Raw genomic sequence first — 16,014 nt, forward strand, 5'->3', positions numbered from 1 at the left:
CTGCTTAAAAACAAGGGCAATGTTATGTTTTGCAAGGCACTTAGTGATTTGTTAGAACTTAATTCAAGGCACAGGGTTATAGTTTGGATAACAGTGGTTCCTAGATCCTATTGCTTTTAAACCAGGTAGAGTGGACATTATCTTTCCTAGTAAGGGTTATACAGTCCTTGATTGAGATCTCCCACCCCAGAAATAGGACATTTTAATAGATTGCCATTTGGAGGTGCTGGAGGAGATCTACTATGCAGTATTTTGGGGAAAAAATTGTATAGGTTTGTTCTAGATTTCCTGTTTATTCATTAATCAGTATCAACAAAGATTTCTTAAGACAAAAATAATATGTTCTTTAGGGGGCACACATAGACATTACGGAAGAAGAATTGGAATCTGTTTGGAACAAAAGCTAACATGAAACTAGAAACTGTCCCAAAGAGATATATATGGAAATACACCGTTAAGTGAATTAGATTGTACATAGACGTTTCCTTGTAATAAAACTAGAGAACTTGTTAGGAAATTTGGACTTGTCTGGAAATTTCTGCTTCGACTGTCACATGGAGTTTATTTTATGCCCCTGTGGCTGCCTTTGTTCTTTTCGTTTCTCTTGGAAAGCTCCTGATTCCCAATTCTTCCTTGGCCTCTGTCCTGTTTAGATGTAGGGCAGTTGTCAGAAATGTTTAGCATCTCAGGATGCCAATGACATTTGGGTGTGTCAATCAAAGCATCTTAGTGGGCAAAAGAATGTTACTGAGTAGGATTCATAATTTCTTCAAAAAGTAAGATACTAAATACAAATTGTCCTCACATGTACTCAGGTTAAACAGTTGGCCTTGGATATACACAGTGTTTTGTGGCGGTGTCAGACTCTTTTGGAGATGGGTTTTAGAAGAGAAAATCAAAGCCAGGAGAAGTGATATGAGGTTCTTGTATCAAGTTTAAGGCCGCTGAGCCTTTTTTCACTATTGCTATGGTTACAAAACAAATAACTGAACCACATTTGAACATTCTAGGCAATGGGGAACTAAACAAAAATTAAAAAATCTGAACCCTGGGAGAAATATAAATGAGAGACAGAGTGGAGAGTTAATATGCACAGGCATAAGTATGTGATCCTGTAAACTGTCAGTAGCTTCTGTGTGCGGGCTGTGACGTGGGGCTACAAAGACAGATGAGGTACGGTCCTAGCTGACACTGAGTTTGCAATGTAGAAAAGCATATTATGTACAGAAATAGATGGCACCCTATACACAGGCAGCCCCATAGAAGCAGGTGATTAATGGGGGGGAAGGTAAGGCTAGTAACGCCCCTGGTTGTAGATTCAATGCCAATGATGCCAAAATGGGTAACGCATCCTGGAAGGGACCTGAGCCACCACGGAACACACACTGTGTGTTCAACACTGTGCTGGGCACTTGGTGTGTGTTACCTATGATCATCATCACTAGAGGTCTAGACATGGAAGCTCAGAGAGGGAAAGTAATTTATCAAGGGTTTCGCAGCTAATAGATGGTGAAACCAGGGTGCAAATCCCTGTCTGACTGGTTTCCCACTCTGTGCTCTTGAGTCCACTTGGTGAATGGAATGAGAGCCTCTTACCCTGAAGGGCCCTGAGCTGGAGAGCATTTGATGCAGCCTGAGAACGATATCGAGAAGGAGTGCTCTTGCCAGGAAGAGTTGTTTAGCAAGGGAAAGTAGAGGGCATAATAAGTCATTGTTTATTGTGGGCCTTCTATTTGCCAGATGGTATGACAAACTCTCTGTGTACATTCTAGATTGTCCTCACCGTCGCCCCAGGAGGTTGGTCAATCATGTCCATTTTTACAGAGCATTTATGGGAAACTGAGGCTTAAGAGGTTAACAAGGTCACAGAGCCACTACATGGTAGTAGTCAGGCTTTGAATTTTAGATTTGAGTCTCGTGACTGGGGCCAAATGGTAATGGATTTGAATTCAACAGTTTCATTTCATGAGTTTAAAAATTGAACGTACGGTTGACCCTTGAACAACAAGGTGGTTGGGGAGGCCAACCCTCTGTGAAGTCAAAAATCCGCAAACAACTTAAAGCCAGCCCTCGCTATCCATGGTTCCTCCACATCCGTGGTTCCATGTCTGCGGATTCAACCCTTCCGGATCGTGTAGTACTGGAGTATTGACCATTGAAAAAACTCCACAAATAAGTGGACCTGCGCAGTTCAAGCCTGTGTTGTTCAAGGGTCAGCTGTCTTTCCAGGATCCACAGGGGGCAGCCAACATGTTAGGATAGAATGACATTTTGGAAAGGGTTGGGCTAACTGGGTTGAGCAGCCAGATTATGACAGGGGAGGAGGAGATGACTTATACTCGCTTGATGATTATTTTGAAGAGAGCAAGATACGGGTCCTCTGGGAGGGTTTGGAAAGGTGTAGAGAATGCAGATGGGGGTGAGGAAGGAGAAAGAGGAAGAGAGCAGGGGAGCTGACAGGTAGTTTAACAGCTGCTCCACATATCCGCAAAATGACTCTGAGAAAAAATGGTTCTATTTATTTGCCGTTTCCTTCCATATATCTTCCCAACAGCATTCATCAATATCTGTCATTTCCCAGGGGGTTTAGACATGTTTAGCAATTCTTTCTGCTGAATTATGTTTCAACACAAGGATGGAGGGAGGCGAGATTGCAGATGTTCGCTCTGACCTGTGCCTGGCGTCGCTTAGACACTGTCCCCACCCAGCTCCCGGGTGCCCTCACTCACACATTCTAGGCGATGCTGCTTGGTGTCAGATTCTTGTTACCATGTTCTCATTAGAGTAGCTCTACTTAATACTTCCTTAAAAATCAATTTTAAGTTGTCACATTAGCCTTTGGTCTGTACAGCTAGAGCTTAGAGCCAAACCATTCTGTATTTTTTGATAAGAATTTTAAATCCATACAATCACCCCTTGAAGGGAGACTACCTTGGTGGTCTAGGTGCAAGAGGGACTTGCTGGCGAGGGCTGGGTCTCATAGCAGAATGGGAGAAGTTGCTGGGTGTTGGTATACCGAAAGGCGGCAGTGCACGTACTAAAAATAATAGGAACACTGACGCTTACTAAGCTCTGTTTCGTGTATTAACTCATATGATCCTAATATCTTCCCTTATTAGAATTTGGTAATCTTGGTAGGTGAGAAGAAATATTTCTTCTTTAAGAACAAGTTAAGGGAAAAGAAAAGAGAGGCCAAATATATTTCTCTGTAAGTGTGGATTTGAATTGTTTCCATTTAAAAATAGACTGCGTGTTGGCATTTTTGCCCTTTTGTCATTCAATGGCAAGGGTAACAGGGTGGCTCTCTGTAATTGAGGGTAAAGAGACCACTATACCGTTGAATCATCTTGGCACATTTCACTCTGAATGTTACTTTTGATTTAAAGCTGCAGAGTTGACAGTGGCAGCGGCAGCTTGAGATGCTGCTCCATAGCCTTGCGGTCTGTCCAGCGGCTTTGATTTCTGCATGGTAGACACGTTTGTTCTGGTATTTTTCCGCAGCCCCTAGCTCTCTCACGGTATGGAATTGAGCTTTAGAGACTTTGTGAAATAATTGTCATGGACCCAGTCAGTCTGGGCTTGCCCTAAACTGTTAGCATCTGCTATTTGCTCTGCTTGCTACAAGCTTCCTTCTGAAGCATCCCCCTAACTTTGTCCCACCCTTTCAAGCATCCTCCTAACTTTGTCCTCAGGCCCTTGTGGTTAGTAATATTGCCTTGCCATTCTATGTTAAGTATAGAATGCTGCTGATAATATTCTAAGAAGTGAAATTGGGTATCTCTGGTGGAGTTGAGTCTAGCAGCAAAACAGTTTAGAGACTGCTGCATTGGGCGATTAATTTGATTCAGACCTTGATACCCCATTGGTGTCACTGTGCTCTGACAGCCAACCTCCCTAAAGGCATGTGTCCTCTCTCCATTCATCTTTCAGTTTCCTTGTCAGTTGGAGATCCCTGGCTAGTAGGCAGTGATGCCTTCAAGGACATGGGGTCAAGCCTACGCTTTGGACTTTTCTTGTGTGAGTCAACACACACCACTTTTTCTTTTAAGGCTAGAATAGCAGCTCAGTATAGGAGTCAGTGAACTTCAGCTCTCCCTGGTCACAAATCTGTTGGTTTCTCAAATTATATTTATTTATGCCATTAAGAAGAATGATTTAGCAGCATTGTCGATGCTGTCTAGGTATAGTTATTCTTTTGCAGTGGGGACAAGAAATTGGAAGTCAGTCACCCATGTGAGAGGGAAGATGAAAGGAACCGTGTCTCTGTGTTGTAGTAGCACAGCTGAAGATGAATAAAGGGAGGCTGTAATTGTCTGTGAGCACGACAGTCACTATGATGCGGGAACCGATGTTTAGAGTTGAGCAATGGGGCATGAAAGAGGAATATCTTCATGATGATGGAGCACACTGTAGGGTGATGGCTGCTGACTCATGGATTCTGCCTGGATTCTGCCAGTGACTTATCACGGTCTTTAAGCTTTCTCCATTTTGAAAGTTTGGAGGGGGTCTTGAAAAACTCAGTTCCTCTGACTTGTGAATGATTTGGAGGGCTTAAGTATAATTTGAGTATAATTTGTGAAAGCAGGTGCTGATGTAGTTCACTGTGGATACCTCCTTTGGGCAACAAAAAAGACTCCCTCTTGTTTTTCTATAGAAGGTATGGTGGTTTTGGCTGAGCAAGGGAGGGTATGTGTGTGTGTGTGTGTGAAAATATACATAACAAAATTTACATTTTAACCATGTGTACTTTATTGTATTTTAAGTATACAATTCAGTGGCATTAAGTACATTCGTATTGTTGTGTAACCATCAACATTATCCACCTCCAGAATTTTTTCATCATCTCAAACTGAAACTCTGTACCCATTAAACAATAATGCCTCATCCCCCCCTCTCCGCAGCCCTCCAGTAACCACTGTAAAACTTTCTATCTCAATGAATTTGACTATTCCAGGAACCTCAAATAAGTGGAGTCATATGACACGTGTTCTTTTGTGTCTGGCTTATTTCACTTAGTACTTCTTCAAGGTTCGTCTGTGTGTCAATTTCCTTCCTTTCAAAGGCTGAATCATATTCCGTTGGTTTGTATATGCCACATTTTGTTTATGTATTCATCCATCAGTGGACATTAGGGTTGTTTTCACCTTTGGACTGTTGTGAATAATGCTGCTATGATCATGGGTATACAAATATCTGTTCGAATCCCTGCTTTCACTTTTTTTGTGTATATACCCAAAAGTGGAATTAAGCAAGGGAGGTTTTAGTAGGCAGTGGGGAAAGTATAGTGGTGGGAATGGCCCTCCTCCCACTTTAGTGGTGGATGTGAACTTTCTGGGGGCTGCTGTGAGAGCTTCAGTAGATGCTCAGGTCAGCAGCAGCCTGGTAGCCCAAAAATAAAGCTAACAGATGAGAGATGTGAGCATGTGGCCCCATCTGCTTGCTCATGGCACCAGCACGGTGCCAGCTCTCCGTTGTTCTTTTTGTCCCTAGCCCCTTGCCTCTGTAATGCTGGCACGCACCATTCTATTTCCCTCCCTTCTGTGGGTCCCCCTCCCTCACCAAAACCCTTGAGAGCAACACGTGGACCGCCTCAGCTACCCTTTCTTCCTGGTGGCGACCTTAGAGGGATAAACAAGCTTTTCCAGAGTTCTTATGTATAACTGAGCACCAGAAACCATTTCTCAAGACTGCTTTGTTATGTAGTTCCTGGGTCTTCTTTTGTCTTTGATGTCCTGTTTGTAGTCAGGAGAGGTAACCCAAAATGTAAGACCATGGACTGACTGCTCAATCTGTATTGCATTTCAGGTGATATGGAACTTTTTTACTGGAAGCTTTTAAATCTAGGCAGGAACCATTATTCTCCAATGACAAAGTAGGTCTCCAGAGGCTATATTTAATTTCTGCTGAAATTATTTCTGACCTGATATTTTCGTACTTCAGAGGGATACTTTAAGCTTCCGGGTGCTTTGAAAGCATGTATCTCACATTTGAAGACCTCTTTATGGAGGTCTTGCTTCTTGTTATTTTGAAATTCAGGATGAAAACAAAGGAAAACCCATTCCAGGAAAAAGACCATATGTACCCTAGGTAGACCAAGGCACAAGCTGAGTCTTAGTAATCTACTTATTGTCATATATAAATGGCTGGAGATATTTCTACTGATTCTGTTAAGTAGAGGCCCTGTGACCAAAAGAGAAACGATAACCAGTATAAAAAGCCCATTCCAATAACCCATAGCTCTGTGGTTGAAGCTTGACAAATTCTTGTTTCACTCTGGCCAACAGATTTCAGCTTTAATATGGACCTCTATTTATTGCCTTTAAATTTCTAGTTATGTCAGTAGACAGTATCTAATAAATGTTTTAATAAGCATATTGGAATTTTAGCGGTGTGTTTCCAAAGAACACAGAGCTGATCAAATTTCCAGTTGTAACAAAAAGCTCGATGTGGTATTAAAATAGAGCAGCCAGATTGCTAGGCAAACTCACCTCTCCTACAACAAAGAGGGAATAGTATTGTCCATTAATTTCCACCCTGTGCAGCTGAATAATGCAGTTGACAGATGCTAATTTTCTTAAATTGTAGGCAGCAAATGATGCATGAATTTAGCAGCAACATACTTTTTAGAGGCTCTTGGTAGTCATCAGAAAGTGAATTTGTGTAAAGTTTGATGTAATCACTACCAACTATGGCACAATGCTAATGCCTTCTAATGACTGCCTTAAATCCATCTGTTGTCCTCTTTTCCCTATTAACACAAATGGGGGTCCAGGCAGGATTAAAACATCCCATGTGTTGTGCTAATAGACCCTCTAATTTGTAACATTCATATGATTCCTACAGATGAGACTTGTGCAAGAATAACGACATCTAAAATCTAACCCATGACAGGATGATAAACATTTCATTATATATGTATATAAACGCTTCTTAATTTTATTGTTTGTTCCAAATAATTAACAGAATTTTATTTCTTGCTCACCTTGTCATCCCTCATGTGTTGCATATCTCTTTGTGTTTATTTTTTTAAGTTTATATGTATTGAATGCCCATTGTATGATGTATTTTCTTTTTTAATCTTAGAACCTCTCCATAGGTTTACCCCTATTTTACAGCTGAGGAACACGAGGCTTGGAGAAGTTCATGAATAAGTGATGGAATCAGTTTGGGGGGGTCAGAATAGGCACTCAGCAATATGACTCTGTGTCACCCCTAACTAGAGCAATTATTTTTACCATTATTGGCAAGGAGCTTTATGTCTTGTATGAAGGTTTGAAGACATATAAGATAAGTGTATGGGCTAAGTTCAAAAGTTAGTTCAGACTTAGTTCAAAAACTGATCTGTTAATGAACATGAGTTAGGGTGTATTGAAGTAACAAAAAAATGGAAGGCTGACCAAGTCTCTCCTTGACCAAACCCTCACCAGGCTCCTCGGAGCCCTCTCTCTCAATTAGGCCCCCCAACCTTGGCCTACAAAGACTCGAACAAACGCTAACAGTCTCTAACAGCTCAAGGCCACATCCTTAGGATGACCCTGATCCCCTTAAAGTGCCTGCCTCAGAAAACTCCAGGCTACCAAAAAATTTTACTATTTGTTCATGCCAACAGATAGGGCCTCTGTCTCCCAGTCTCTGTGGAAAGGTAGAATCCAAACTTCGGTCCTTGCCAGCTAGCCCACAGAGCTGGCCTGATTGCAGTTACACCGACTAACCCTTCCTGTTTTTCACTTCCCTGGCTCGACCCAGCCCTCGCTTGCTGCCTGCCCTACTCCCTCATTCTCCTGTTAAAACACCCAGTTACTTCTGTACCAATCGAAGATGAGTAGAGTCCATGCTGGACTCTTTCTCCCTATTGCAGTGGTTATTACTGATTAAAATCTGTCCTTACCGCTTTAAGTAGTGTCTGACTTTGTTTATCTTCGACCAGGCACACCTATGGTCTTGTTACCGAGATTAGACTTACACATGAGATAGCAACAAATAAAACGTATGTGGCCTTGAGAGAGTAGCACTGACATATATACACTACCAAATGTAAAATAGATAGCTAGTGGGAAGCAGCCGCATAGTACTGGGAGATCAGCTTGGTGCTTTGTGACCACCTAGAGGGGTGGGATAGGGAGGGTGGGAGAGAGGCGCAAGAGGGAGGGGATATGGGGATATATGCTGATTCACTTTGTTATACAGCAGAAACTAACACAACATTGTAAAGCAATTATACTCCAGTAAAGATGTTTAAAAAAAACCAAAAACGTATGTGGCCGAGTTAGACTGAGTGATTTTAGAGAAGACGGCATACTTGTCCCATTGGCCATGGTCTCGGCTTGCTTGAAAGTGCTCTGTGAGATCTAACAAAACTGAAAGGTTCAAAGTGTGGTTTGGCGCATATGGAGAGAAGAGAAGGGACGTGGGTCTGGTTCCTTGAGTCCCCTCCCGCAGTGCTTGTTCTGGATCTGTCCGGAGTCTGGCTTCCTACTTGAGGCATGCCCTGGCTCATCGAGCAACGATGCTAGCATACACAGGGATCGCCTGCACTGAGGATTTATTCAGGGCTGTCCCTGCTTTTGTTCTGCCCTCCCACCGGCTTCAGAAAGGGGGCATCTACCAGTCACAGCTGTTGTGACTTTTATGTTGGGACCAGGATGAGGGTTCTCGTGGTTCCCTTTTGCTCCCATTCTCCGTGGAACCTCTTACCTGGTTCCGTGCTTCCCCAGCCCAGACCCCTCCCTGATGTGGCCTGAGGAGCTACCATTTTGAGGAGTGGAGGGAATGTGCTCCTGGCTAGTTTGCCATGTTAGATTATGGAGCACATTTTTTTGATAGGAATCATTAAAAACAATATTATATAATATCACATACAGAAATTAATACAGAATAATTTAGTCCCAACCTCAAATACCTGCCAGCCAGCTTTATCAAAGCTTAATATTTGTCACATCCTTCAGATATATTAAAAAAATTAATACTGAATTTATTAAAACTACAAGTGAAAGGACTTCCCTGGTGGTGCAGTGGTTAAGAATCCACCTGCTAATGCAGGGGACACGGGTTCAAGCCCTGGTCCGGGAAGATCTCACATGCCGCGGAGCAACTAAGCCCACAAGCCACAACTACTGAAGACCACGAGCCACAACTACTGAAGCCCGCACACCTAGAGCCCGTGCTCTGCAACAAGAGAAGCCACCACAACGAAGAGTAGCCCCCACTCGCCGCAACTAGAGAAAGCAACAAAGACCCAATGCAGCCAAAAATAAATTAAAAAACAAAAAACAAAAAAAAAAAACTACAAGTGAAAACGTAATACTTTAAACTTTTAAGTTCAACTAATAGATCTCATTATTTCCTGTAGATAACTTTTTAAACAATAAAATATTACAGCAATACTCCTCCCTGGACGTATTCCCCATTTTCCCTGCTAGAGATAACGACAATTCTGAATTTGCTATTTCCTTTCCACAAAGAAATACTAGTCTTTATTATTTTAATCCTAGTCATTATTTTTTTCTTTCTTTCTTTTGTGATCTGGTCTGAGAACCCATTACCATGTTTTATATCATTGCTGTGGTGGTGGTGGTGGTCGGGATGCATCAATGGAACTGTAAAGTTCTCAGGATAACGTGAAGAGTCATAGTGTATTGACTGCTTTCCATGTCCCAGGTTGAGTGCCTTAAGTGCATTATCTCATTTAATCCTATCTGCTACCATTTCCTATCTTTTCAGACAATTTTCTGAAAATAATTTTTATTTGAAAAATTATTTTTCAAATAGTATGTAAAATACATATTATTTACTTTAAAATATAGAATTATCCTGTCTTATAACTTGTTTTTTCACCTAAGCATATGTGATGAATATTTTCCTGCGGTGGGATCTGGGTTTCAGAGTAAGAATCCTGGTTTTGCCCACTTATTAGCTGTGTGCCCTTGTCTAATCATGTAACCTCTCTGGGCTTTAACATGGAGGTAATATTACTTAGCACCCAAAAGCGTGGTTAAGATGTTGCAGTGCCTGGCATATAGTAAGTCCTCAATGTATTTTAGCTATTATAGTATACTACAAATGAAATTTAAGAAAATCATCTGTTCAGTTTTATTGTTCCTGTTTAGACTTGATCAGGTATTAATCAAATAGTGTACTTTAACTGCATGTCAGTCAACAAACATTTTTTGAGCACTTACTAAGTTCCAGGCACTATGCCAGGTCCTAGGGATACAGAAATAAATACCTATTTTTTCATCTCAGGGAGATTATAGGGTTATAGTCTAATAATTATTTTCTACTAAAAGAATAAAAAAAGTGACTTACAGAATTCTTTAGTGAATTAAAATGTTAGCCCTTCAAATTTTTCCATGATTATATTAAATTCTAGTGTTTTTGTTTCTACCCCAAGTTTTCTTTAAAACGAAGCATCTGGGGCAGAGCAGTGGTGAGGCCAGAGTAGATTCATTCCATCATGTAGATCTTGACATCATGTAGCTTCTATACCTCCTATCAGGCCTTTTCTGAAACATGAACCAAAAAATAAATAAAATATAAAATATAGGGAAAGACACAGGAGGGACCGGGGTGGAAGTGGGGGAAACCCTACTGATTCTGATGACTGGAGGTTGGTATATTTTTAACAAGTAATGTTTTTCAAATAGTGGGAGTTATTTCTATGTTAAAGAAATCATTTATTCATGTACTACTGATGTTGGCATTCCTAAATGCAGTCTGTGGTCTTCCCGTCCTTCTTTATTAATGTCCTGCTTTGGGGTCTAAAGGGAGCCGATTTACCAAAACCCCTGTTAGTCCAGCTTTTAGTTAATGTTTCAAAATAAGGCAAAGAAAAGAATTTTTTAAATTCTAGACTTTAAATGTAATACATCCTGCACATAAAAATATATATGAGTCGTTCAAGATGGTGACTGGAACCACAGAGGGTAATTATATTTGAATTTTCAGTGATAGCATTTATGCTTCAATTAATTGGTATTTGCTATATTTATTTGCTAGGAAGATATCACAATCTATTATGTGGGGTTGTGGTGGGCAGGTGACAAAAATAAGTATGATCCCATTTTTGCAAGAAAATACAGGTTACAGAAAGAAAGTCTGGCAGAAAAATTACTGAAATGTTGATAGTGGTTTTCCCTGGTATGATTATAGGTGATCTTTAAAAAAATATATATTTACATTTACTACTTGAGAGTGAAGAGAAACCAAACCCAAGCAAAAAAGATACTTGTCATTTTTACTGCTGTTATGGCTAAATAGCTAACATGTACTGAGTGCTTCACTTAAAAAACCCGCTAATCCCCTCAACAACTTGACATAGTCAATCCTATGCTCTCCATTTTAGAGATGGAAAAACCAAGGCCAAGCGAGGTTGACTCACTTCCTTCCCCATATCACTGAGCTACAGGTCAAGATCTCAAAAGTAGATCTAGTTTTCTCTAGAGTCTGTGCTTTCACTATATAATAAGAGAGTAAAAGAACAATTTTGGCAAAATAAGACATATTTTTCCTTTGCAATTAAAATACAAATTTTTGAAAGCACTTAGAGCATTAGACCTCTTTTTTTTTTAATTTTTATTTATTTATTTGGTTGTGCCAGGTCTTAGTTGCAGCTTGTGGGCTCCTTAGTTGCGGCACTCAGGCTCCTTAGTTGTGGCATGCGAACTCTTAGTTGCATGTGAGATCTAGTTCCCTGACCAGGGATGGAACCTGGGCCCCCTGCATTGGGAGCACGGGGTCTTAACCACTGTGCCACCAGGGAAGTCCCAGCATTAGACCTCTTAACATGGACAGTTGATGGGAGCTGACCCTAGCTCCTGTACTGCCAGTTAGCCTGTGCACTAATAGCAAACTAGTGTCGATGAAAAAATTAATCAGTTGATCTAAGAAAGAAATGGAAAGCTTTATTCAAACCAAATTAAGGACTATAACCTGGGAACAGCCTCTCAGAAAGCTCTGAGAACTGTTCTACTCGTTAGAGGTCAAAGCACAGTTATGTAGATTTCTAGAGACAGAGGTCTGTACATTAAATGATATAGATAGTTTGCATAATCCAGATCAGCAAGGACAAGGTGAGTAGTGGGTCATGGGTCATTGCAGCCCCTTACAAGATTAAGAAGGAATGTTATCTTTTAAGGAGTTGTCTTGTTGGTGCTAGGAGAATGTTGCTGTTTATGGTTGAGCAGGTATGCCTGCTGATGGAGAGGTTTGGTGGATGCGTAATGCAGATATACAGTGCACAGTAGAGGGGGGAGAGGAGGCCAAAGGGCAGAGAAAATTTTTTATGTTTACATTTTTCTTGTCTTGCCATAAAATATGAATTTTCACACTAGTTAATGTATTTCAGTAGTTATTAACCAGTGGGTGCTTGTTAAGTGCATGCCTGAGGAAAGAGAGGGTGGTTCTTTTACAAGGAACAGATCTGCTGGGGAGAATCCAGGGCACGAATGTTACTTCTGCTGCAGGGCCACCAGCCACACGTGCTGCAGTCCCTCAGGATTCTGGGAGGTGCAAAGCTGGAGTCCCCACACGTGCAACCCGTAGACGAGATTCTACAGGTTGCCTGCCGTCTTTTCATAGTCTTCACGTGTTTTTTGGGAGAGACGTACCCACTTGTTCTTTCATCATTCTACAAATATTTAATGAGCACCTACTATGACCAGTCATTGTGCTACAGATAAAAATCAAACATGGTCTCTGCTTTTACTGAGCTTCATTACTGTGTGAATATTCATGTCCCTCCTAACTTAAAGGCTTATATCTTGTGTGTGGATAACTAGTCTAATCCATGTACTAAAGAAGTAATACAGTGTGAGTTGGTTCAGCTGTTTGACTTTTAAAGATATACACATATATATGAGAGTTCAAGGTTGATGGAAATTGCTCAGTGAACCTACACTAACGTTAATGTCCTGATTTATGCAAATGGGTACCATCACTTGTCCTGTGGACATGATTGGATATACACTAGTTCTTCAGAGAGAGAAGCTGGGAGAAAGGGGCACCAGCCCCATTTCAACTTGAAAGACTTACTGCTCTTCCTTTTGTTGGTCATGATCTTTGTAGACACTTTTCTAGTTGATTGCTAGCTCACTTTCCATATTAGATATTTTAAAAGTACATTTGTAAATGCACATGTTTATTTCTACGATGGTAAGAATGCTTTGTATACTTATATATATATCCTCAGCACAGTAACAAGAAGCTACAGATGCTGGAGGTGAAGAGGTTTACCTGGGTTTATGTGGAAAATCACGGTCAGAACTTGCAACTAGATCTCCCAACTTAATTAAAACAATTTGCTTCCGGTTGCTATAAATCAATGTAATTGCAACGTATGGCAGAAGTGGTATAGAAGAAGGATGCCATTTCTAGGGAAGCACTGCCATTCTGCCTGCTACTCATACTGTCTTCTCTTTAACTCCAACAGGGAGGTACCTCCTTCCAAACCCGGTGGCGGGGCAGGCCTGGGCAACCTCTGCAGAGACGTCCAACCTCGTGCGCATGCGCAGCCAGGTCCTGGGCCAGTCGGCGCCCTTGCTCACGGCCAGCCCGGTGAGTGTCCTCGGACTGTCTGCGGTGGGTTGGGTTTGCTCCATCTCACCACCACCCTAGGGACTGTTCTGAGTTTATTGTTCGAGATATGAAGTTAAAGCTACCATTTACGTTAAGCACAGATTTGGCAACGTGAAATTCCTTGCTTTCAGCTTGGTAATTTTTTCCAAGTCCCCCCAACCTAAGTTGGAATATTTCTGTAAACTTAATGCTGTCTCAACTTTTCCCTCAAAAGAAATGAAAATGTTTCTAAGCTTTTTTTTTTTTCTAACTTCTTATTTGAAAATAATTTCAAACTTATAGGAATTTGCAAGAATAAGACAAATACATAGAACTCCAGTTGATCCTTTGCCTGGGTTCAAGTATTAACCTCCTGCCCTATTTGCTGTACTGTTTGCTTTCTCTCTCTGTGTATATATATGTGTATATGTATACACACACACGTATACACACATATAATTTTTTTGAACTCTTTGAGAGTAGGTTATCTATATCATGGCCTTTTGTTATCACAGTTATCAACTTCATTAAATTTATGCATGAAAGAAGTCTTTTATCTACTCTGCCATCTGTATTTTATTTTTATCATTTGGCCCAATAATGTCCCTTATAGTATTTTTCCTCCTCCAGTAGAGGATCCAGTCTAGGGTCATGGATGCCACTTAATTATCCTCTACTCTGGAACCTCTCCACAGCGTTTCTTTGCCTTTTATGACATCGTCATTTATGAAGACTATGCAACACTGCCACCTTATTTTTTATTGGAATATTTCTCATATTACAGTGTCTGGTATGTCTGATGTTTTCTCATGGTGGGCTGCGGGTTTTGCGTTCCAGGCCAGAATGTGACATTGGTGATGTCGTGTCCTTTCAGGTCATGCCATGGGCAGGTGCATGATGTCCATCTGCCCCTCATTATGATGCGAATTTTTTTCACCCAGTCAAGGGATTGGCCGGTTTCTCCACTGTAGTTAGAACTTTTCTCTTACAATCGATAAGCCTTTGGGGGTGGGGGAGATACCTTGAGGCCATGCAAACATGTTTCTCCTCATCAAAAGTTTCCTTTAGATTTCATATTCATTGGTGATTCTTGCCTGGGTCCTTCTTTTCTAGAATCATTGAAAATGGTCATTATTCCATCTCCAGCACTCTCTCCACATCTACAAGTTGGCCCATGGCATAAATATTTGTGCATTTGTTAGCAGCATGGACCCCTACATTCCTTTTTTTAAAAAAAGTAACGTAGACTTTTATTTTTAACCATGATGCTTACTAGAATTTTGTTTTCCAGTGGGCCCATTACTTTTCAGCTTTAACCTTTGGCAGAGCCTAGAAGTCTATACAGGTTACTTTTTTAAAAAAAAATTAATTAATTTATTTAATTTATTTTTGGCTGCGTTGGGTCTTCGTTGCTGCACACGGGCTTTCTCTAGTTGCAGCGAGCCGGGGCTACTCTTTGTCGCAGTGTGCGGGCTTCTCATTGCAGTGGCTTCTCTTGTTGCAGAGCACAGGCTCTAGGCATGCAGCCTTCAATAGTTGTGGAACGCGGGCTCAGTAGTTGTGGCTCACGGGCTCTAGAGCGCGGGCTCAGTAGTTGTGGTGCACGGGCGTAGTTGCTCTGCAGCATGTGGGATCATCCCGGACCAGGGATCGAGCCTGTGTCCCTTGCATTGGCAGGCAGATTCTTAACCACTGTGCCACCAGCGAAGCCCCTATACAGGTTACTTTTGCATCGGTGGTAGGGTTGTATGGTAATGGAATAGATTTTTAAATGTCTTTTACTGATGATGATACAAATAATATATGTCAGTGCATTATGGTGCCTTATAATTTTATGCATTGGTAGTAAATTATGTGGGATATTTGGGAATCATTCAATAATATAGAGAGATTTGATTTAGGTCTAACCTCTAATCCTGCTTTTGTCATTAAGTAGCTGTATAAACTTGAGCAGTTGCTTAGTTTCTCAGATTTTATCAGCTCATCTGCAAACTGCAAGATCAAAAGACCTATTCCAGTCTCTGGAATTCAACTTTGGAATTCCCTGTTTCTAGTTTCAGAATTATAAAGATTCTGAATATACTGAGTAATTATCCCTAAAAAAGTTTCTTTGAGGATATTTTATGACTTCAAAATTGACTATGATCTTTAAACTAAAATTTATCTTTTCCTTTCCATGAAAATTTTGGGACTTATTTTTAAAGGTACAGTTAAAGTGATGCATTTTAGCATTTTCCTTCATCCCATTCCCAAGTTCAAAGTTACTTTTTCTTCTTGGGAAATTTTATTAAAAGCTTATTTTACTGTAAGCATTTACTTTTTAAGGAAAGAGGAAAATTCCTCACAGTCAGTGATTTTTTTTTAAACAGAAGTGCTTTGGGGGCCACTGCAATGTTATTCTTAACGCGTAAATAGTAATCCTGTATGTTTATTGCCAGGTAAATCATTCTAATTAAAACAACA

At 40.8% G+C, this 16,014-nt stretch overlaps 1 protein-coding gene across 3 annotated transcripts in view; it reads left to right on the forward strand.

The window, feature by feature from the left end:
* Window positions 1-16,014, forward strand: part of MAST4 (microtubule associated serine/threonine kinase family member 4) — a 563,146-nt gene that overhangs the window by 182,605 nt on the left and 364,527 nt on the right. For all 3 annotated transcript variants that reach the window (XM_061189315.1, XM_061189320.1, XM_061189316.1), the window contains exon 3: window positions 13,427-13,551. In XM_061189315.1, coding sequence (XP_061045298.1) covers window positions 13,427-13,551 — 125 coding nt within the window. The remainder of the gene's footprint in view (window positions 1-13,426; window positions 13,552-16,014) is intronic.

This window comes from Eubalaena glacialis, chromosome 4 (genome assembly GCF_028564815.1).
Source record: "Eubalaena glacialis isolate mEubGla1 chromosome 4, mEubGla1.1.hap2.+ XY, whole genome shotgun sequence".
Taxonomy (NCBI): domain Eukaryota; kingdom Metazoa; phylum Chordata; class Mammalia; order Artiodactyla; family Balaenidae; genus Eubalaena; species Eubalaena glacialis.